Here is a 24,342-nt window from a genome sequence, read left to right on the forward strand (position 1 = left end):
CATCTTTCACGCTCAGGAAAACACTATTATGTCGCACGTATTGCGCAACAGAAATCTGTACAGGGAGTTTTTTTATGTTAGTCTACAATTTTATCATTGACACTTTTCATCTAAGTATAACTGTTGAGAAGGTGACGAATTAATTGCGGAATATTATCTAATTAGGGGGAACGAAAAAAAAGTAATTCGAGCATTTCAAAGCGACACCGAACAACATTACCTTGGCCCTGTCCAGCTACGTGGCATTCGCATATTTTTGTTCTCTGGCTAAAGTTAGCTGGGACACCCTGTACATACCGTGTCCCTAACTAACGTTAGCGATGCTCTTCAGCGAAAAAAAAAGTATATTGAAGAATACCGTGGAAGATACATTTATAAGACCTACGGTGTTCGATCGTTAGAGCATGGACGATCGAACACCGTAGGTCTTAAAATCGTAAATTGCACCCCGTTTTTAAACCGCTTCTCATACAACAACCTGGCTAAAATTAGCTTGGACAACCTTTATATTGTCGCGCATGGTGTGAAGAAGGCCAGGCCTAAGCGAAGCAGAGTTGACTGGAAGGCGTTCTTCATGTGGCATCTTATTCTTCCATTGACAAGGACAGAGAGTTGGAGTCGCGCTACACAATTTCGCTGCTGTATTGCGAGTGGGCAACTGACGGTACAATAGGCTACATCAGTGTGTTTGCTTTGTAAGTCGATAACGGGCTGCTATGAGAAAAAATATGCCGGCTTCCTTTATACCATACGAGTATTCCCCAGTAGTATTTAGCTACAGTATGTTAGCCACTTGGTCCAAACTACCTGGTCGACGTCTGACGCTGCAGTCAGACTCTTAGAGTTGTATTATCCAGCACGCGAATCTGTGCCTCAGATGTTACTCGGGGAACACCAATGAAATTGCTGCATTACCTATTACAAGCGTCAACTGGCTGCTAAAATGCATGGTGTCTAAATTGCTAATCAACACTTCATACAAAGGCTAAGCATTATAGCTAGTTGGCGTGGTAGTGACGATGGCTCAGGCGACGACACATCCAGCACCGTGTGGCCATGTGGGTCGCAATGCACAAGTACTGCTCCGAGTCCAACCTGGCTAACATGTGTGGGCACCTTTTTGGTTCGGTCTTCACTGAAGTTGCTCAGTACAAGGCACTCGGTCACCTGTTGTTTCGGCAATTGCAGTGCGCATTCCTGCGATTTTTCCAATTTAAACCGCGCTCCTTTCTTCAGCAGGTCAGAAAGGGAACAATTGTTCATGTAAAGTCAGGAAGAAACTGTCGCAGGTACGACGCGCTGCACAAGAACGCGTGAAGCTGTTTAATGTACGTTTGTGTTGGGAAGTTCGTAACGATTGGTATCGTATCAGTGAGAGACGAAACTCCTTGCTCGGAGATGTAGTAACGCAGATACGAAACGATTGTAAGTCCTAATTGCCATTTCTCACGGTTTATTCGCAATACAGCTTTGTAGAGCCTTCCAGGAACTTTGTTTAGCTTCAGAAGATCTTCTACTTAGCCCACAACTTACGTATCATCCAAGTAAACAAGACTGGGATGATCTTTAGGCTGGCGTGCCACAGTGCTTACAGCGTGCAGGAATATGCTGGGAGGTGCTCTGACCTGAAGGTGGACGGATAGGTTGGAGAAACAGAAGAAAGGACAGGATCGATTCTGGTGACCCAAAATGGGTAAGAATGTTTGGTATTACGGCACTAGCAGAGAAATATGCCAATGGTACAAGCGGCTTCCAGGCAGCCAACCTTGCCGACTCACATCGATTTGAGGGTCCTTTTGCGATCAGAAAAAGCATGTGGGAGAACACTTGACATTTTCGCAATGTGGATCATCAGGGAAGCTTGGAGAGGGAAAAAAAACTCTTTCCGTGCGACTATCTCGTCTGAAGAAGAGGACACAGCAACAAATCTGACATTTCTGTGCGTGCAGTTGAAAAACCAAAATGTGGCCACGGGTGAGGAAGTGGAAGCAAACACTCCGTAATACGGGACAAGGGCAAAAGATGGGAACACCGATGGAGAAAATGAAGCGATGCTCATGGTCGGGCTTTCGGTGTCTTTCTTTGCGAGTATATACAGTACATATAGAGAAGGGATAGAAGAGCTTAGAAAACTGTATTATATATATATATATATATATATATATATATATATATATATATATATATATATATATATATATATATATGTTCTTTCTATGACTCCAGCCGGTAGTCGATGGATAGTTACTGCCGTCTACAACCTCATGCGCTATGCCGAAACAGCTTATGTCAGTTCGGCATTTGCTTCCGAAGTTGCTACTTCCCTCGTGTCCTTACGCCCGACCGCGGAAAGACATTTCTTTCAGAACTGGTAGGCGAAGTGCTCAGAGCCTCTGGTACAACTCACAAGACTACTTCAGGTTACCATCCAAAGACCAACGGCCTGACTGAGTGGTTTCATTGTACACTCTCTGGCATGACAGCCACCTATATTAAACCAGACCGCAGAAATTGGGACGCAATTTTGCCATTCATCATTTATGCGAATAACACCACCGTTCAACCCACAACCGTTCACTCGCCATTCTATCTTGTTTATGGTCGTTCGCCCAGTTACGTTCTTCACGTTTCTTTCTTCCCTGCCACTGTCAGTCCATCTCCACCTTCCTGTGAAGATTATGTTTCCCTACTTGACCATTGTCGCCAGCGTGCCCGCTTCAACACCGAAGCCAGACAATAGGACCGTAAGGATCATTATGACGCATCTCATGGCATAGATCTCTGCCAGCCGGGCGATTAAGTGTTGCTATGGACACGAGTTTACACTCCTGGGTTGTGTGAGAAGTTTCAGTCCGGCCTTATTGTGCCATACATGGTCCTGGAGATGATTTCTCCCGTTAAATATCACGGGACCCTTGTTGTTCCCTCAACTGACCGCCGTTGCTGCTCTACCGAAGGGGTCCGCGTTTCTTTTTTCTCGTATGAAGCCCTTCACGCGGCGTTCCCCGTACCTTTAGGCTACGGACAGGCTGGCCGCTCTCGCGTGGGCGAAATTAGTGTGGGCTTTTATCGTGCACTTTTTCAGCATCTGTTTATTATCTACATCATGTATGTGGTTTTTTTCTTCATCGTGCGACTAGTGGTATCATCATGGTTGACTGTGCCGAGGGTCACAATATATATATATATATATATATATATATATATATATATATATATATATATATATATATATATATATATATATATATATATATATATATATATATATATATATGTAAAGATGCGCGAGTAGAAAAGGAAACGAGGGGCCCGATATTTATTGATCATAAAAATAAGCCAGCATACACATCAAGGACAACATAGGGAAAAAAACCTGTACTTACTCTTTGAATAAACGAAATGATAAACAACGGAAAGAAAGTAGATGGCAAAACAATTGGCGGCTGGTTCGATGCAAACCTACGTCTTCGCATTAAGCTTGCGACGCTCTCACCAAATGAGATGCCATGGCGCCATTTTCCCATTAACTTTCTGGGGTATTTATGTTTTGCTACTAGAACTAACCGTGGCTGTGTTCGCAAGCACCACCATTCGAAACCTATGCGACGGATGCGGCACATCCTTTCTACCGCAGGCTCACGAGTAGATTACCTAATTCGGTGACGGCAACTTGTGAATAAACCCACACATGCTACCTGAAGGTATAAATGTCGCGTGACTCGAGAACCTTGTAATATAATCAACGACGAGAAAAGCAATCGAGCAGCCAGATTTTTTATTAATCAAAGCATAACAAGCCAGGAAATAAAGACACCAAGAACAACATACCGGAAATTACTTCCAGGAGCAGTTTCTGCGTTTGAGCAAGGCCAGAGCTGGCTCTGATAGCGTTGACTCCACCCCTGGCAGCGCCGCACCGCGACGTCGTCATATTTTGCCACCGCAGCCCTACAAACCCGTATATAACCTTGAACATGGAGCCGGTGAAGCGCGACGTCAGAAACAAAAATTCAGATAGCTGGCTAAAAATAAAACTTGCAAACAAGTTGTGCACCGTCTATTAGAAAGATATACGCTAGGCATCGTTTATTTTTTATTGTTTATTGATCAATAATTACGTTTCGAAGCAACTCAAATTCTGGGCTCCAACACACGTTGCGTTGCATTGATATTTCATACCGATCACGTCATCGCACGCCGGCCTTCGCAGCACAAAATTCCTTGCATGACTATCCTCAATGGTGTCGTTGAGAAAATAAAGCAAGATAGCAGGTATCCTTGTGCATATGAGGACTTCTCCTGTACGAAGTTCACCGAAATATTGTTTTTACTATAGATCAAATACTGTTAAGCGATGAGGAAGGAACACATATAATTATGCCAAAATACAGCGATTCGCGGCATAACTGTGTGCATTGCTGCAAAAGTGGCGTGCCTGCGGATGCATTTAGACACTTCACATGGTACGTACCACTGACGAAAAAACAAAACAAAGTATTGTTGCATAAAAAAACGTTTCAGTATGCTGTAAACACAAATTATGAAGTAGTTTCTACGGAAGGAATAGCATTATGTGCATATTTCACTTAATAACGTCCATGGTCATAATACTCTAATCAAAAACAACGCCGGCACATGAATAGAGCAGCTGGCGGAGAGCATAGCACATAAGACAAACATGAATTTGTTTGAGTATGTGATACTCTAAGTAAAATTTAAGAGTGAACTATAAAACCGTTCATATTTATTCAGGAAGCAGCGTAGCCGAGAATGAGAATAAATATTGTGAGTTTGATTAGAAATAACAGTTTTTATCCTGTAAAGGACAAAAAATACGAAGTTCACTGGATACGAAAAACGTTATAGTACACCTACTAGAAGCAGTATGCAGCATAAACACGACACGTAATGTGTGCATGTATGTTTACATGCCAACAAAATATTATACGTTGAGCAACATAGGCCGCTCAAGTGCATTTATTTGAATGCACTTCGGGAACAAGTTTTCTCATCTGGCCTGAAAGAAACCAAGGAACAGGTCACTCGTCCATTTTTCGTTATCGCGAAATCAACTATACGGACACTCCGGCTGCGGTTTTGCCTTCGCCATCGCAGTGATATCTTGTATAAAATATAAGGGTGATGACACCGTCGCCATGCGTCGCAAGCTGTAGGTACGAGTGAACTCACGCGAGGGAAGCCGATATTGGCAGCTCAATCTGGCAGGCACGAAGAAAGGAAGCTGATAGCAAACACGCCGCCTTCCATCGTGCGAAAAGTTGTGGCCGGATGGGAGGAAGGCAAGGGATCTTTGTGCTCCCGCAGCAACTGTACATTTCGTGACTGGGCGCAACGGGAACGCTCTCGCGGGTTGATTTGGCGAGCCATATATGGAAGAAAGCGGGTAGGGAGTGGGGTAGGGAGGGGATGGGGCAGCCGGTTTCGACCTTACCTGCGTACTTTTCGCCATGAAAGGGATCTGTAGACGGATCGTACCATTGTGTTAGATGTGTTCTCGCCGTTCTTGCGTTGAAGCAATACACCATACGAAGGTCACTTTGCTCACTTCCGCTCTTGTTCACAGCAGCGTCTTGACCGCGAGTGTCCGCGCTCATCAAAAGTGTCCTGTTCATGTTTTCTTGTCTGCGCTTAGGCTATGTCTGTTAATTTAGTTAGTACGCGAATGTATTTAACTTTATACGACCGATAATATTACGTTACTCATTTCTTACAGCTTTCTACTAATTTGGTGTCGCAGTGAATGCTTCGAGTTTTGAGCGAAAATGCTACTTCTTTATTCTAGATGGCACTTTACATCTTCTATCAGCGCTTCTTTTGGCGGTGTGTCATGCCGAATGAAACCGTTTGTGTTGACTGTGCGGGGTGCTTTAAGCTAATAGCTGCTACCCGTGGGAGCACACATGATTGACTTACCGACTAGGACTCATATATATCGGAGATGTACTTCTGCATCTTCGCTGCGCGAAATAAAACGGAACGAAGGATGATCTTTGGTATGTTTCTAATAGACATACTGGTCCACGGTTTTATACAAGTACCTTAACGCACGAATGATATAGTATAAATAGTATATTTTGTAACACAGCAGCTCATTGTTTTGGTACTAATTACCTGATGATGACGATTCTTTGCTCACGTGTTGCCGAATCGCATACTAAGCAACCAAAAACCTGTGGGTTGTTTCGGTTAAAGCTCCTGTCTACAAAAGGTTGATTCTTTTATTACGCGAAATGGTGAGCCCGATTTAAAGAATTATGCTCCTTGAAGCGTTTCGCGCCGGCCGGTTCAGACACCCACGAAAGCATTAGAGTTGTACGCCATGTGCATAAGGTTGGTGAGAATAAGAAAACGTAGTTAGGTAAGCGATTAAAACCGAAACTTGCCTACGCCTGGACCCGTTGGAGCCGGGGGCCCCAACGGGTCGCCGCCGGCTAGACCCTCAGGACCTGAATAAAAGTTCATGGTCTGTCTGTCTGTCTACGCCTGGAGAGCTTGGAAAAGGGTTTAGATTGAGGAATCAGGGTGGTTCAATAAAGACGGAAAGCTACACACGCGCGCACATATACACACGTATATATATATATATATATATATATATATATAATATGTGCACACAAGCATGACGAGGCGGCCCGACATTCACACAGCCCTTCAAGAGGTGTCGTCGATGACGACTACATTTGTCAGCGGAACGACATGCATAGACGGATGGACAGAAGTATGGAAGATAAAACGGAAATATAATTTAGAAGCAATTAACGGCTGTCTGATTCAACAGACAAGATAATCAACAGATCGATTCCTTCTTCAAAAAAGTACCCGTGTTATGGTAGGCATGGCATGACAAAATATAAGCCCCAGACGGGTTTTCTGGCACACCGCATTACTACGTGATGCTAATACTGGCCTACTTGGGGAATACACCTATAGATACTTACTCAATTAGGCCAGGCAACGAAACTTGATCATCGTAGCGAGTTCTTCCTCCCCCTCCCTTGCATCTGTCGGCGCTGTGGCTTAGTTGGTTAAAGCGCCTGTCTAGTAAACAGGAGATCGTGAGTTCGAATCTCACCGGTGCCTTCCTGTGCGTACTTTTTGTTTTTTATCGTGCGATTAGCAATGGCATTTTTGACACAGAAAAGAAAACCGTTGTTTTGAAAGAAAGAAAAAAAGGAAGCTGCAGCTTCCTAGAGCTCCGCTCCCCAGAGGCATGGTCTGTCTGGTTTGATAAATATACCAGTTTGATTTCCACGCTTAATGGAGCACTCCAATGTTGTCTCCCATAGAAGGCTTTCTTACCTTTTACAGGCAATCGGAAGGCACTACGTCTTAAGAACGGAAAGGCAATGAGTCGGATACACGAACAAATGGAGGTATCACCACTGTTGACACCTCATGCCTGTGGCACAATTTGGTACATGTTGAACGTCCACTCTTCAAAAGATTGTTTCGATTAGACGAGGGGGCGTCGTAGGCGCATATTTGTATCTGATTTACGATAATGACACATCTATTTAATTATTTTCTGGAAAAAATGTCTTTTCTTAAAATTTCAGACCAACTTAGGGTCCATGGAATCTAGCTATCTGACTGCAACTTTCTGATCATTTTCGTCAAAATACGGCGATTTGATGCCTACTAGTGCAAGTAAGGCAAAACGGCATCAAAATGATGCGCGGAAGAAATACCGACGTATTTGTGTACAGCTATGGACCAAACAGTAACAAATTTCCGCGCATCGATTGCGGAAGAAGGCTCAAACAAAACTCAAATGCGTTCGTTCTACGAACGCTTGCCTAAAACCGGTACCGGAAGTTTGACTTCTCAAAATATAAATATTTGCCGATTCTGGAGCAAGTGAAGCGTAGAAATGTGCGTCGATCCTAATTGTGGTGTAGTCTAAACAAGAGACCTTATGGTGCACTCATACGTCCAAGAAGACCTTGCCTTTCATCGATCTCAGCCCCTGTTAACATGGATTTATTTGTTCCTTTCTATTTAAATAAATTTTCAAAATACCTTACAGGCGTTTAAGAAGGCATTGGGTTAGGTGAAACTATAATTACTTAAACCTAAAAGAAGTGTTTTACACAAAAGATAACAAAGGATCAAACTAGCAATATCTTTATTCACCCGATGTTATCACACAGAACACTTCCCCAAAGTATTCAATACCAAAAGTGCATATACAATTAAAATAAATGTCACAAAGACGTACGCGGGGGGTGCATAGCTTTAAATAGCACACAAAAATCATTGCACTAAGGCGACGGCATACAAATACGAACATATCTATATCAACAGAAAATTACTGGGATTGAAGAGCAAGAAATAGAAAGAAAGAAAGAAGGAAGAAAGGAAGGAAGGAAGGAAGGAAGGAAGAAAGAAAGCAAGAAAGCAAGCAAGAAAAAAAGAAAGAAAAAATGAAGAAGAAGAGAAAGAAGAAAGGAAAAGCTGGACATGTAACTATCTAAGTAAGTGATGAACAGGTTCAGATCAGGCATTTCGCAGATTACTGCTTGCGTTTAATGAAGAACACGCCTGGCTGATCAAGTTTTGCTCAGTACTAGAGTTCGCAGCATACATATGCTGCCAACTTTGAAAAATGGGAGGCAATGCCAAGAAGAGTGTTTTTATGGAAGTAATTAAAGAGACACTAAAGGTTACCAGAAAGTCAAGTTAAAGTGGTAGAGCAATGTTCTAGAATGTCTAAGGCGTCAATATAATCGCGAACAGAGCTTTAGTAACCGAGAAATTGAGGTAAATGCATGACACGATTTGAGACCCCCCAGCGACATTCCAGTACTAACCCGATGACGAAAGGACTCCCCATAATTTATGTTACTAATACCCAACTACTCGTATTAAAAATATCATTTCATTCGATTATAAGACGGAAGAAAATGCTACTTGTCTACGTCTACTCGATTCTAACAAGAAATAACATTTTGACGTTAACCTTCAGTAGTATGGGTCGTCGAAAGGTTTCGTTTTCGCTCGACTCTGCGCGCACGACTCTGCGCCGCGCCCGCTTTGGAGTTTCAGTAGATCCGTTATCGCGTCGTGCTGTGCGGGTTCTGCTGGCTCGTGAAACTTTCATTTGGAACAAGCAGCGAGAATGCCACGTCCATGTGATGTCGTGGGATGCCCGAACGGGTCCGCGGAACTTGGCCAAGGGCAGTTGCCGCGGCGAATCCAACGTTACATATCACTGTGTGCCAAGGAGTGAACCTCTCCGTTCGAAGTGGTTAAGTGCCGTACTTCTGCTACAACTCGTTGGCAAAGAGCTGAAAAATCGCTTAGTGTGCTCGCTGCACTTTCGTCCAGAGGATTACGAGTTGAACGCCGACTTACTGAAGTCGTCTGGAGTGCCTATCAGAGCAATGCTTTCCCGTAGCGCTGTTCCGTCGGTCTTGCCTGCATTCTCCGAAGCGCAAGAACAACTGCAGGACGAAGACGGGGCGGTGAGCGCGGCATCTTGTTTCCACGAAGGAAAAGCTACAAATGGGCGAATATGTACAGCCATGACATAAAGTTGCTTGTATTTTCAGGCTGAACGTAGCGAATCGCAAGCCAGCATTACGACAGTCGACACCTCCTACAAAAGCGACGTACAGGTACGCAAAATGCGCGAAAACTGGCTATTACTGGCGCTCTCGCTCGATGACTGCACAGACAGAAGTCACTGCACAAACTTGTTGCACCTGACGTGTTCGTTATTTTCTAGGCGACTCGTGACGCGGGGACAGATGCAAGCCTCTCGTTGAGCACTGCCGAACAAAGTTGCAGTAGCGTTGGAAATACGAAATCTGTACAAGTTCGTCTGCCCCGCACGAGCATTGGTGAGTTTGTTTCTGGTAATGTTGGCATCAGCACTTACATTCAAGGAATGTTCATTTTGATCACAGGTAGTCTCATTTCCATTTACAGTAATGTTTAAAGCAATTCTCACCTACAATGGTCAGTTGAATAGCTTTTTTCCAACGTGACTTTTATTGCAGGAGTTCAAGTTAACACAACAATGAAGGAAACAAAGGAAAAGGGAACGCAGGTTTGCAGGAGAAGGAAGCCTGTGACGTCAACACCTGTGAAGAGGCGTTATAGTGCTGGAAGAGCTGATGAAGCCAAACGACGGCGACAAACATCTAGACAGGAGGCCAGCTTTCTCGCCTCACCTGATGCATCCCCGGTAGCTTGCAAAGCTGACAGGCATGGCACGACATATGAGCCAGACAACTCGACTTGTACGTTGGATGCAACGTTAGCTGATGAGTTAGCAGGATTCATATTTTACTACATAGGAACCCATGCTCAAAAATAGTGACATGCAATGATAAAGAGATGGAGTAGCAACTCCCGACACTAATTCCGTTTCTTAGAACCATTCCCCTTTGCAAAAAAGAGCTCAAATGCCATAAGTCTTGAAGCTTGACTTTGGACAGTGTTTTTTGCAACTTTAATCAACACAAATTAGAGAGCAAGGTTCAAGATTACCGTTAGAATTTATAAGGAAAAAAGCCCTCACAATCAGGATGAAACTTTCACAAAATTATTTCTAGCGCTTTCTATTATGAGTGTCATCACAAGAAGTGTTTCCTGGGGTAATTGGTGCAGCATAATTTATGGAACAGTACCTCCCAGATATAGTGAGGCAATTTATTAATCATGGTGTAAACAGTGTGTCTTGTCAAATGCATATATTTGTGAAACCTGACAGTGAGCACTTCCTTTTCCAGAAGCGATGAAGATGCGCATGCAAACCGGAAGGACTACTTCCTTGTCCACAGCACCTGCCTGGTCACCCTTCTGAGTCAGTGTCGCACTTGTTTGTCAGCTTCATGCACAGTGAAGCTGTTTTACACTGGCACACGCATTACAGCAGAAACTGAATGTCCACACGCACATGTGCATACGTGGTCCAGCCAGCCACTTGTTGGAAGCAAGCCGAGGGGCAACATCGACCTGGCAACGGCTCTGCTTTTTTCCAGCTCAAGTCCTACTAGTGCTCTCAGGATGGTGCGGCTGATGGGTGTGCAAGTCATGAGCGACCAGGCTTTCTTCAATTACCAGAAGGCATACCTTCTTCCTTCAGTCACCACGGTAAATGCACAGCTTCCACTTTTCATAATGCCAACCTGCAGTACCTCTGGCACCATTCAAATATGCTCAAAAGGCACTTTATTTCGAACCTGAGTATTAGTTCTGTGCTTACTTTCACCAAGAGAGAGAGAGAGAGAGAGAAATTTATTTGCAGAAAGGCAGAGTGGTCGGCCTGAGCTATAACTTGCTCTGGCCTGCTACTCTACACTGGGGAGAAGGGACGGGGAGGGAAAGGGTTGATGAGTGATGATGGTATAAGGAAGAGATGCGTATAGACAAATTCACAGAGTTGTGGCATCTCTAAAGCCGTGCGTCCAGCTCAGTGGCTTGGAGAAAAGCTATAGCGGCACTTGTTACCAGGGCTGCGCTGTTTGCATTAGGCCAAGCACCTAAAAGAAACTCGTCTGATAGCGGTCTCTTATGGATCGCTGCAATGGAAGAGACAAGTTGCTGTCGTTCTTGCGTGTACGCGGGACTCACGCAAAATATATGTTCAAGTGTTTCTGGCACCGCGCAGTATTCAGTTTGGGCTGGTATCACTGGCACCTATCGTATGTCTATAACAGTTGGTGAATGCGACACCAAGGCGAATCCGGTGCACCATGCTCGTGTGGCTTTTTTTGAACTTGTGAGGCATACGAAATTTCATTTCTTGGTCCCATTTGTGTAATCGCTTGTGTCGTCGATCTGGTTGGGTCCAGTGTTCCAACGTACGGTTGCGTATTACTTTCATCAATGTGAACATACATTATTATGATGTTGTGCAGTTCATTGCATCAGTAATAAAAGAACAGTAAATTGGATTGCCATTTTCATTTTATTCAGAACCTCTATATCGCTGACATTACAGCTTTTACAGACTTCGGCATTTCACGCCAAGGGAACCAACATAAATTTTTTTTCCTTTCTTTTATTGCTGCCAGGAATGTAACTGAAAAAAATTGTAAGTGTTGGTTGTTGCAGGAAAGTATTTACTTCAGCCAAAGGATATATTTTTTTTCATAAGGCTATTCGGTGAAAACTGATCCTGGTAGTACTGTGTAAGCTAATGTAATGCATTGGTGGCTCAGATGAGTATGGCTGAAGAATGTAACTTTGTAACGTCAGAAATTCAGCAAGTTTGTCCTGCATAATTGAAAATGTAACTGCACTACTTGGGACAAGAACAAAAATCAATGAGTGGGCGAGGACAGGCACTGCCTTTCTGATGGGTCTCTGTATTATACATGTGCTACACGTGTACATGCCGTATGCTAGAAACAAAGAATTGAAGAAGTGCAGCATAGATAGAACACCAATGAAAACATGACAAGCTTATGTTTCTGGCTGTTAGGCGGAAAGGGTAACTTGCAAGTATGACAAGGTATTACTAACACCCTACATGCATCTTGTTTCCTGCCTTAAAAATATCGAACATCATGTAGGAGTGCAAATAGTTACCTTCCATCCCGCATAAACACTGTATTTCCAATGCAACATAAAAGAAAATGCAAATTTGTTGCCAGGCAGTAGATGCATTATGTTTAAATGACTCTGCATGAGCACAATAACAATGTGCACAATGATTAACTAGGCATTTTAGTGAATCGTTGTCATGTCTGTGGGGTGCAATCTTTGTTTGAAGAAGCCCAGATAGTGTGGGGAGGCACACTGTGAATGAGCAATCCACCTATCTCATTACTGCAGAAATAAATGCTGTCTTCGACGATCATGGGCATGCTGTGCAGGCAATAGCAAGTCATGTTTTCACTGGTGCTTAATTAATATGTGGTGCACTTCATTATTCCTTTGCTTCCAGTGTACAATGCATTTACACTCTCCTTTGTAATAGACCGTCTCAATGTAATGTCACAGGCTGGCCTTCTCTGCTTGTCGACTTATGGTAATGGGCAGCACAAACGATGAGGACAACAAACTGTGCGGAATGATCCCTGATATAACTACATTTAATTCTAAGAAAACGCCTGTTGGAATACAAACAAAAAGTTAGTAACCCCAGCTATTACACAAGAAGTAAATCCAGCTATTACACAAGATGAACAAAAAGACAGATGGAAACAAACCGCAAGGACAACACGGATTTAAAGATATAAATAACTTATGTGTGGACACCAGGCTCATGAAAATGTGAGAGACTAGTTGAAAATCACATTCTCAAAAACTATGCACCTGACCAGTCCTCGTGCGACAAGGTTACTTTGGATTGTAAAACTGATATCGATGTCTGGCTGACACTCATGATTCATCTTTTCTTTATGTTGCATGCCTCTGCCAGCTTGTGGGTCCTCTGATTTCCGTGCTGCAAAATCACATCAGCATCACTAAAAATTGGCATGTGAACTAGTCGAGGCATAGCATATACATAAAACAGGGCTCGCGTGCATCAGGCAGACATCAGTATCAAATTTACAAAGCAAGTAACCTTGCATAGTTTTTGACAAGCAATGATTTTTAACTAGTGTGTCACTTTTTAATGTACCTGATAAGTTTTGTTGCATTTATAAGTCTGTGTTATCCTCAAGGTTTGTATCTCTTTCTACTGTCGTTATCGTCGTATCATAGCTGGGTTCATGTATCTTCCTTTCTATTAAAACAAGCAATTTCTGTTAATAAAATGCAGTTGAAGTACAGTGCTCATCCTGCGCAGTTCTTTGTCCTCATCGTTCGACCTGCCCGTTACCATGAATGCAACCAACTTGCCCAACGTTCCGTTCTTTCAAGCATCGATTTATGTCCTCGTCCCCAGTCACATTTTGAATCACTGTGAAGCACACTCATTAGGAAATTCTTGCTACCTAGTTGGTTCACACTTGAAGCAAGGTTAAAACTGCATGAAAAAAACTAGGGGAAGCAAAGGAATACACAAGTCTGCACTCGTGGTGTATTGTGTGGTGTATTCCTTCTACTTGTATATGTTTTTTTTTTGCACAGATTTAACGTTCCCATGCTCATTAACAGCGTGAATTCTTTCAGCGAATCTCTCTGTCCCCTGTGCCACTTTTGTGCTTGAACTCTACTCGTGAATTCCTTACAGGTCTGGGATGAGCATCAGAAAACTTCGCTGACAGAGCTCAGCGATACCAGCCTGCAGCTTTGCGGGGATGGGCGATGTGATTCCCCTGGCCACAGCGCCAAGTTCCTCTCGTACTCCTTCCTGTGCCCTGAAAAGAGAAAAATCATACACACAGAGCAAGTTCAAGTGAAGGAGGTAAGTCAAGCAACAAGCAGTTCAGATGCTTTCATGATAGGTCTTATTATGCAAGCAATATTTACCCCAGCCAACTAAAATATGGCATGCAACGTTGACATGCAATCCGAGCTGTTCAGTGGCTCATCGCAGTAAAGAGGTGGTCCTTCTTTCGAGATTTCTAAACTGGGTATTGCTACGATTACATTTTTCAGGCTGTATAATAATACCTGAAATACCAAGGCCTGAATAAGAAACACCAATGTATGAAAGCCTCTAACCCTACAGCTAGAAAAGAACTAGCAGATCTTTCCAAGTTAATCAACAAGCGAAAGACAGCTGACATAAGGAAGTGTAATATAGATAGAATTGAAGATGCTCTCAAGAACGGAGGAAGCCTAAAAGCAGTGAAGAAGAAACTAGGAATAGGCAAGAATAAGATGTATGCGTTGAGAGACAAAGCCGGCAATATCATTACAAATAGGGATGAGATAGTTCAAGTGGCTGAGGAGTTCTATAGAGATTTATAGAGTACCAGTGGCACCCACGATGATAATGGAAGAGAGAATAGTCTAGAGTAATTTGAAATCCCACAAGTAACGCCGGAAGAAGTAAAGAAAGCCTTGGGAGCTATGCAAAGGGGGAAGGCAGCTGGGGAGGATCAGGTAACAGCAGATTTGTTGAAGGTTGGTGGGCAGATTGTTCTACAAAAACTGGCCACCCTGTATACGCAATGCCTCATGACCTCAAGTGTACCAGAATCTTGGAAGGACGCCAACATAATCTTAATCCATAAGAAAGGGGACTCGAAAGACTCCAAAGCAGGGGGCAGCCGAAAGTTAGGTGGGCGGATGGGATTAAGAAGTTTGCAGGGACAACATGGCCACGATTAGTACATGACCGGGGTGGTTGAAGTATAGGAGAGGCCTTTTCCTGCAGTGGGCAGCGCCAGGCTGATGATGATCAATACCAGCGGTGCTTTCTGTGCAATGCTGTTTTGCAGATGAACAAGTGCAGGCAAGTGCCCAGATGGAAAAAGAGGGCCTCGTAAGAGGTCTCAAATTTCTTTCTGAGCAAGGCATGACTGTGAGCTCATTGACTACAGACCGCCACTCGGGAATTAAGAAGCACATGCGGCTGCAACGTCCGGAGATCAATCATCACTTCGATGTGTGGCATGTTACAAAGGGTACGAAGAAATTCATGTTGTTTGCCTGCAAGAGATGGCCTGTGTGTAACCTAGTGCACTTACTGAATGGACATGCAGTTGTATAATGGATTGTTCAGTGGATACTCATTGCTCATTATACTGCTTTTGTCACCCCATCGTGATCATGATACTTTCGTTGCACTTCCTTCATCATTCCATCGGCATCATTATTCATAATTTCATCGTCCATGTCTCATGAGTGTCGTCATACACTTGTCATGCGATTATGATCATGGCTAACCCTGGTGATGAAAAAAATTTCAGTACGAAGCATAAATTCTTTAGCATGTCAAATTTTACCAGAAAAGGATTTCAGATAAGGAGGAACAATTGTGCTTTGTAAGAAGTCATACTTCTTATTCAGCACTGGGCCCATTTGTCTGCGTTGTTCTTTGCACTATATTAAAATTTCCTGAAACTGAACTAGTCCATAAATAAATACTACTACATGCCTGTTGTGTGCACATTGTTCGTTCAGCTCCTACAGGAAGTTGATTTGGGATTTTGAAGGAGTGGTATGCCTTTTATCACGGTAGGCTATTCACCGCCCTCATGGCTCCTCTGTTCATACCTCTTTAGTATTCAGGCTGTATCAGCCTTGGTTAGATTCTTAGGCAGATGATTCCTTTAATGAGTTTGCTTGCAACCTTGGTTCGTACAATGCCTACCAGTGCTGCTATATCTTTACGAGGCTTATGGTACGCAAAGTGCAGATCCACCTGACATGGAGCAATAGTGTATTGTGCTGTTGCCTTGTTGCAGGCATCAGGAAAAAGCTGACTGCAGCTTCACGAAGGGCTGGATGCAGTGCCATTACAGAATTGACACAAGCCATCACCAACCACCTGTACTGGTGTGCATGCGCTTGCGGTGGCAATGGGGACATGCTGGTGGCGGCATGGAGTAGCATGCTGAACCACATTAAGAACAGACATGAAGGACATGGTGGCCTGTACCCCCGCTGTCTTCACGGACAATCCCGCCGCATGCAATGGCTCACTGCTGGTAGGCATAAATAACCAAAGAGCACCAAGGCAAAGTGCATAAAAGAGCTGTATTTATAATTCTCTTTCTTGTCAGACTCTCCAGCCTACAAGAAAATTGAGTGCATTGTGGCAGCACCACTGTTGCTGAAAGACATCCGCCATTTGTCACCATCTGTTCAGACATACAGCCTGGAGTCATTCCACAGTGTTCTAAATGGTTTTGCCGCAAAGTCCACTGCATTCACATATGAAGGCATGAAGGCCCGGTGAGTTTGCATAAGCTAATGTTCTAGCAATGAAACTACAGTGGATTATTAATGCTGAGACAAAATAATTTTCTAGCGCACTGATTGCTGCGCTTCACTTCAACGAGAACTCCCAGCGAGAGCAAGCAAGGAGCTGTGATGGCGCAGAACAGTGGCGCATAAAGTCCTCCAAGGTCAGGCAAAGTACCTCGACAGCATGTGCACTCAAGACAGCTCCCTCATTTGGCAAGTCAATTTGATAATACTTGCTGTGCTATGCTTTGCCCATTATTGCAATATGTTATGCGGCAATGTTTGTAAAAAAGGGAATGTTTTAGTCATCCTGTACTGTCTACCAAAAGCATCGATATCTTTTGCAATGGAGAGTGACTGCGACAGCTGTTTTTCGCAGACTTTTTCTTAACCTTCATGGCAGTCTGTCCAATGAAGACATTTTGCCAGATCAGTGGAATTTTGCTCAAGATTGCCATGTACTGCCAAAAGCTATACATCATAGAGATGTCTCACTGAAAGGGTGCAATGACAGACACTCCGCGATACAGAACGTGGAACATTTGAATGGCCAATGCCTCCGGAGCGACGATGAAGTCAAAGAGGTGAAACGCTTCCTTAACGGGCTGGCGGCGGAGGTCTATGACATTGAGGTACAGAAATTGGAGCAGTCTACAAAAATGCGTAGAAAAAAGATGGCGAATATGTAGAAAAACAGAGTAAAGTTTCACTTTTCCAATGATGTTAATTTTTATGAGATTAAACAATGTTGTCTATTTGTGAAATTGATGGTAACCTTATTTCTGGATCAACTCTAGTATATGGAGTGTTTGTATATGCCATAGGACATCCCCCCTTTTTGGTGTGTGCAGGTATGAAAGGGAAGAAATGCAATAATCTGTTGAACTTTTCTTTTTTCAGACTATGTGAAAGACCTGCACAAGAAAGTGATGGAGCTGTGCGCACAGTATGAAACATTCTCCAAAGCACTTGCACAAGTGGAGGAAAGTGTTCCAGCTGCATTTTCATCTCGGTATAACCAAAGAGTGTCCAAGAGAGACCTTGTAGCTGCACACAAAGCACGGTTCCTCAAGTTCTGATGTGGTGCACAGATCGGCATCACACATTTTCTTGGCTCTTCCCTGACGCTTAACAATGTGCTCATTTTCAAAGTGATCATTTCATTTCAAAAGCGCTAGCCGCAACCCATACGATACAAAAATGTTAGCTTATATGCTAGTTAGACGGGCTAATTTAGCTTCACTTTGAGCGAGTGCACCTTTAGTGTGGTTGTAAGAAATTACGTTGTGTCGCTTTAGAAAACAATGCCAAAACAAAGGAAACGGCCAGACACGACAGAACATTGTTATTTCCTGTTCTGATGAAACGTGTAAACAATATGTCAAATTGCTTGATTTCCTAAGTCCTAGTAAGAAAAGAGTTAAACATGCACACATGATTCTTCCTACTCTGCCATATTGCTGGCATTCTAGTCATCACTAACTTTTCCATTATGTCTTCAGTGACGAAACACATCATCAACAAGAATAAAGAATGTTTTACTGCTCAGCACTTTAGCTTTAAAAAACTGACAACCTTGTGACTAGTGATACCTGCTGACAGGTAAGCAGAACATCTTTCGATATCTGATAAGAAACTCAAATGTGCACGGCGATTTATCGATGACACTGCGCTGCTTCCACAATTTTCTTTCCCTCTAAGACTCTGGTTACTTGAACCCTGTGGGCGTTTCTGTGGGGAACGTCACCCGAATTTTCGCGACAGCACATGATGGCAACACAAAACGTTCGCCTTTTCGAAGCCGCCCCCACAGCTAGCGCACAAATTGCCTGTACGCTGTGTACCGGTACCTTCTGTAAAGAAAAAGAAATACAAAACAATTAATACACACTTGCATAGAAACATTGAGTGAATTGAAGGCACTTAACTTGGCTGGATGGATTGATGCTGTGAGTAGCCTCTGTGGAGGAGGCTGCAGGCTATGGCCCCCAAGCATGTTTTTATTGATATTATTAATACAATTTTTTGTGGCCTCAGTTAAACTTGCATCCCTTGTTAAATAAGTGCCCACCAGGCACTGAAAGTAAACAAGCACAGTTGTAGATCTATTCGTCAGCCAGCTGGACTATAGTGGCTTTGCTTCACAAGCCTAGAAGGGGGTGCTCTCTCCCTACAATTTTTTTTCTCATAAATCTCCTCCATGATTAATGTAATACATTTATAATGTCTTTTTAAGCGGCTAGTTCCCTGCTCATATATTACCTTACATAATGTGCCATAACTTTACTTAAACATTAGGTAGCAGTCGACAGCCAGTGTACAAATCTAATGTGATATCAGTTTTTCATTGTTTGTATGTTTACTATAACATGAATGTGTTGCTCACAGATCTATTAGGAGGTTCCTGTTGGTGTCAGTGATTCCATCCATGTCAACCATGTGTATTAGTAATTTTTTTAAAAACACGAACTACCTATTCTTCTACCCATCCGCTACATCTTGTTGCCACCCATTTTGCCAATTTCAACCCAAAGATATTTTGTACGCATAAAACTTGACCTCTTTTGCTACATTACTTTATGAATGAGCATACTCAACTGTCTATTTGTATTTTTATTTTGTATATCTAGCATTCTAACTGTCATTTTTAATATGTAGCAGTCATTCTAGATCAATCGTCCTTGTAAATAAATACAGATTTATCTGCTGTTTGTTGGATTCCTTCTTAATTCCTAACCATCCTGAACTGCTTCTATCACTGCATGAATAAACAAAGTGTTTTGCCAAACAGCTGTTTCAACATCTATTAGCTTTGCTGTTGGGATATGTCATGCAGTATGTGTACATCAAGAGGCTTAGTGGCACAATGTCACAATGAGAACGCTGGGTAAAAAAATAGAAAAATGATGCCTACAGACAAACTGACTAAGTGTTCCTGAGTGAACGCTTGACAATTCCAAAGTGTGTGATGAGGCCACTATGGCAAATAATGTTAATAAAACAGTGTGCATGACCATTATGAATGAGACAATGCTTTGATGTGCAGCTGTTTCTTAACCAATGCTGAAATTAGGTGCACCAGAGGAGTAAAAATCTGGGTGTAACAACTGTATGCAATATGAATTGCATTAAAAGCATCGTAAACATATTTGGATTCATTTGGAAGATCAACTTTACAACAAACACTATAAACGTCTCCCCGATGGTACCTGCGGCCTCCTGGATGAGCATCAGCTTGATCAAACTACATGTATGCCAGGCACATTCCCGGAATTTTTTTTTTCGATAGGGGGGGGGGGCAACCCCCAAGGTTTCTATGCAAAATCGGGGGCGAGTCTACTTTTACTAGTACAAACTTTAAAATTTTCCATCGCTCACTATAAAGGCGCGTCGCAAACCCACAAAATGGAAAAGAAACAAGGTGCATCTGACAAGTACGCCTGTGGTATACACCTCTGCTTTAATTGGCAAGCAAACAAGGAACCACATCACATTGACTCACGCAGGAAAGAGGCACAGAAAGGGCACTGCCAAGAACAAGCAAAATGAAGATTTCTAGTAGTGTTTTTCTAAGTAGCTCTGGATGAATTATAGTGAAAGATGTGTTTGCAGAACAATCACAGTTCTTTTAGGTCCCTCGTTTCCTGCTCTACCAAGTGAAGTACTAAGGCCCTTGGAGTTTCATACAATAATTACTAGATGGAACTCTGGCGGTAGTGTCTAAGGGAGCTGCAATGGGAGCAGTTGAGCCAGCATGGCAGTTATGGGAAGTACACGGATTTGCCTAAACTTCATTCTTTCGGCTTCATACGACTTTGCAAACTCGTAATTTTCAACAATGTACCGCACAGTAAATAATTCAATAAACAAACATTATTAAAATTGTCCGACCGCAGGATTCAAACACAGGACCGCTAGGCATAGACGTCCGATACTGAAATCATTATGCTGCGGTTGCCCGCTTCGACACGTGACAACGCCCTTATGAATTTATTGCGGGCACGCCAGTACTTTGAGATGCTAGGCGCGTTTCGATTTGGCCACCTCGACAAGCTGAACCGTTGCAATTAGCAGTGATTGTTTGCGTTTGTAGCGTCTTCTGCACTTGGAAAAGTATACGTTGCTTTGAAATTTATGACAATGAATGCATACAAGGCGTGATATACAAATCCACAAGCACGAAGATCAGACAAATACGTGTACTTCCCATTATTTCCATGGTGGCTCAACAATTGAAGCACCAGAGTTACTTATTGTTCGAAACTCTATGTCAAAACCGACTCGTAGTGTTATTCGGGAAGTTGTGTAATGATGCGTGGCCGCTAGTCCCATACAACCGTGTGGAGCACAGGGCGCTATGGTTCTAGACGTACTGCGCCCACCGTGGAAGGTTATTATTATGGGTTTATGTGCCAAATCCACTTTCTGATTATGAGGCACGCCGTGGAAGGTTAGAAAAGCACCCACATAGGCACAGCAAATAAGTGCCTACGTCGGGCGGCTTCACTGATAACTGTAGAAGCGCAATTCAAAACACACGGAATCATTCTCCACTTCCTGCGGCGTTTCCTCTACTTCCTTTTTAAATAAAAAGATTTTCATGCATAAATACTTTCATAAATAACGGCTTAATTTTTCTATTTTTGCAACTCTTGTTTCCCGTTGCCACTTTTCCACGAAAAATACTCTACATTTAAGGGAAGAACCAGACGAGGTAACGGGTGACATTCATATTGCTTACGGGTTCAAGAGTTATTGCAAGGTTTAATTCAAATTTTGAAATTTTTAGGGATGACTAGGAAATGTAGATCGTTGAAAATATATCAATGGGGCCTTTCTAATGGCAGCACCTTCAGATTTCGAAACAAACATCGAAATAATGAGAAAGGCGAAAACATTCCGCCATTCTTTAGGTGGGAGAATATCAGTCTATTTCACGCCCTCAGTTCAGTGACTTTTACCTTTCCCTTGACCCGATAAGGGATCGCTTCTATGCCTTGGCCATAACAATACTGTAACAGTAGCCCAGTGTTGACCACGGAATAGCTGACAAGTCTCAAGATTGATTTGGCGGTGCTTTAGGCGTGGCCGGGGCCCCTCCTTGGGTACGTACCTGATGTATGCTCTCCTGCCCTACACACACCTAGAGATTTGATGTGCACAACATTTTCATTTCTGATGCCAACAATTGTCGACTGGAAGTCTTGACCTTGCTGTGTTAGCAAACTAATTCTGTTAACATACTGAAAGGGATACTTCATGTTCTCTGTTTGTCCCTTCCAAAACAACCTGAGTAGGCGAACAGCATTTAAAAAAGTTGACGTGTTTGCTTGTTTAATAAGCTATGTGTTTTAGCGATGCACGTTTATTTCATTGGTCCAAATAAAGCTGTGCAAGAACAAGAACTTACTTGTGCATTTCATCGTCCATGGTGTGCCCCCATGAACGAAGTTCCAGGTAGGCCACACGGAGCACGGCAATGTTCAGACACACAACATTGAAGTCTGGATGTTCCGTGATGCAACCCTGCGGTTAGGCGAGACTTACGGGTGCACCCATCTCGCGACAGCACAGACACTCGTGCCCAAGGAAGTTCGCGAGCACCTGGAAGTGTCCACATTCGCACCTGTAATGTGTAATGTAAAAGTAACAGTAATGCACGAACCAGAAGCCGGTACAGATTACACACGCAATTCGCAATGTTGCGTCCGGCACTGTTGACAGCTCGACTCATAGGTCCATCCAACACGAAGCTACAGGCACCGTGCTTGTTTAGGGCTTGGCCCTGTAATGCTTTCAATTGTTAAAACACGAAAATGATACGCCGCGTCATAGCTGGCCGCGAAGGAGAAAACGAGCAGGTTTCGATTAGATTTAACTGCGCATTGCGAATTGCAGGTAAAGTTTCTAAGCGACCGATGCAGCACGTAATAACAGGCATCTGTACGTACCAGTCCGTGCTTGAGAGTCGCGACGGCATGTCCAGACTGTCTTCTTCGCCCGAGGTCGCATCGCTGCTCCCCTCGATGCTTTCCCGCTCCGGAGAGCCGGGTTTGTGGGCGCAGTCGTAGTACGCAACGACGCCGGCAGCGCGAGCCCTCAGCAGCAGGTCGCGCTCGTCAGAGCTCAAATCGCTGAAGTTGAGCCCAGCATCGCGAGTCAATGTGTCGTTGTCAGGGTCCATCGCGACGAGCGTCGAAGTTTGCGTCATAGAATGAAGTACCAGCTTATGATCGCGCGTTTCTCGTTTTTCTAGCTATCATACTCCCGCTTTCGCTCTGCTGTTGGCTCTGCCTTGGCTCCGTTTCTGGCCGCGCGTTTGCGTTTTGCGCAGAAAAGCCGCAGCGCCGTCTGCGGACGCCGTTCTACTCACCGACGGCGCAACGTCACTATGAGACCGTGATGTCAGTATTCCTCGATCGATCGGAGGGCGGGCGATTTAAACTGCGCTAGAGGTACGCGGACGCTTCAAAACGCATTTTCTCTTAAAATAAGTCTCTCCTTGGCACGAAACAAGCGTTTCGAGGTTTCTGGGATGGTAATTTAACAGTCCACGTTGACTGTTGACAGAAGTTACCGAGTACAAATGCGAATGAAATGTGGAACTTGGAAAAAAATATATAATGGCGCAAGTGTAAACTTTCGGAAGTACAGTTGTGTGCTATAAAACAGAAGTTTCGTCCGGGCAGGAGAATGGCATAAGGCGCCCACGAAGAAACCATAAATGAGACAATGCAAGGTGACATGGGTTTCGTTTTTTTTTTCAAGTCAGCGAAGCGCAGAGCCGGAGTAGTTTGGAGGAATGACTGAAGAACACAGATAAAAGAAATGGCCGGATAATGTGTGAAAGTGCGTCTACCTCAAAAGCATGGACAAAGAATGGAAAATGTTAAGAAACTTGGCAGCCTGGCACAGGGCAATTGAATGTGTGACTAGACCACCGGCAAACATTAGAAAAAGTGAAAGAAACAGAGACGGTGAATTGAATGCATGGGATGGAAACAAAAATTCCACTGAATTTCACAAAAACGGCAAGAAATGACTGAGGAGGTAAAATATGTGTGATAAGACAAAGGGAAATTACTTTCTATTTGAAGCCCGAGGAGGCTGCCTGAGGACAATAACATACGGGAAAGACGATGTGCCGTAGGATCAGGTATGCGTGTGGTGAAAAAAGTTGGAAACATCACTGCGGAGCGTAATGTCAAGATATTCACCCAGTGAGACACGTAGGGAGGGCCGGCCCTCTTGTAGTATTGACATTCAAAGAAAGCTGAAGCATTAAATGGTCAGTGCTCGTGATAAATAAGAGACGATTAGAGCACTGGTGCAAAAAAGACAGAGGAGAGGGAAGATTGGATTGACAAACGGCACGACAGCCTCTTTTCACCAAGCAGACTAAGAGACTGTTTGTCCCCGCCATGTTTTAAAGGGGATTCCAATGAAAATCTTCATCGTCTTAGGTAGTACAATAATGAACACGCTTCCTTGAAACTCAAACTTTCAACATTTGCACGTCCGCGTTTTCTTTAGCGGGACTTCTGAGGCACAAATGAA

General features: G+C 43.4%; 1 protein-coding gene and 1 non-coding gene across 2 annotated transcripts; both read left to right on the top strand.

Moving 5' to 3' along the window:
• The first annotated feature begins 1,068 nt into the window (after positions 1-1,068).
• LOC142586150 (uncharacterized) lies at positions 1,069-17,864 on the top strand. The gene is made up of 8 exons (XM_075697402.1): positions 1,069-1,178; positions 10,761-11,124; positions 14,159-14,359; positions 15,341-15,500; positions 16,284-16,526; positions 16,602-16,773; positions 16,850-16,998; positions 17,686-17,864. Exons 1-8 carry the CDS (start codon positions 1,069-1,071, stop codon positions 17,862-17,864), a joined length of 1,578 nt encoding a protein of 525 aa, XP_075553517.1.
• TRNAT-AGU (transfer RNA threonine (anticodon AGU)) lies at positions 7,031-7,104 on the top strand. The gene has a single exon. It is a non-coding gene; the product is annotated as a tRNA-Thr (tRNA).
• Positions 17,865-24,342: the final 6,478 nt, after the last annotated feature.

This window comes from Dermacentor variabilis, chromosome 6 (genome assembly GCF_050947875.1).
Source record: "Dermacentor variabilis isolate Ectoservices chromosome 6, ASM5094787v1, whole genome shotgun sequence".
In the NCBI taxonomy this organism is placed as follows: Eukaryota; Metazoa; Arthropoda; class Arachnida; order Ixodida; family Ixodidae; genus Dermacentor; species Dermacentor variabilis.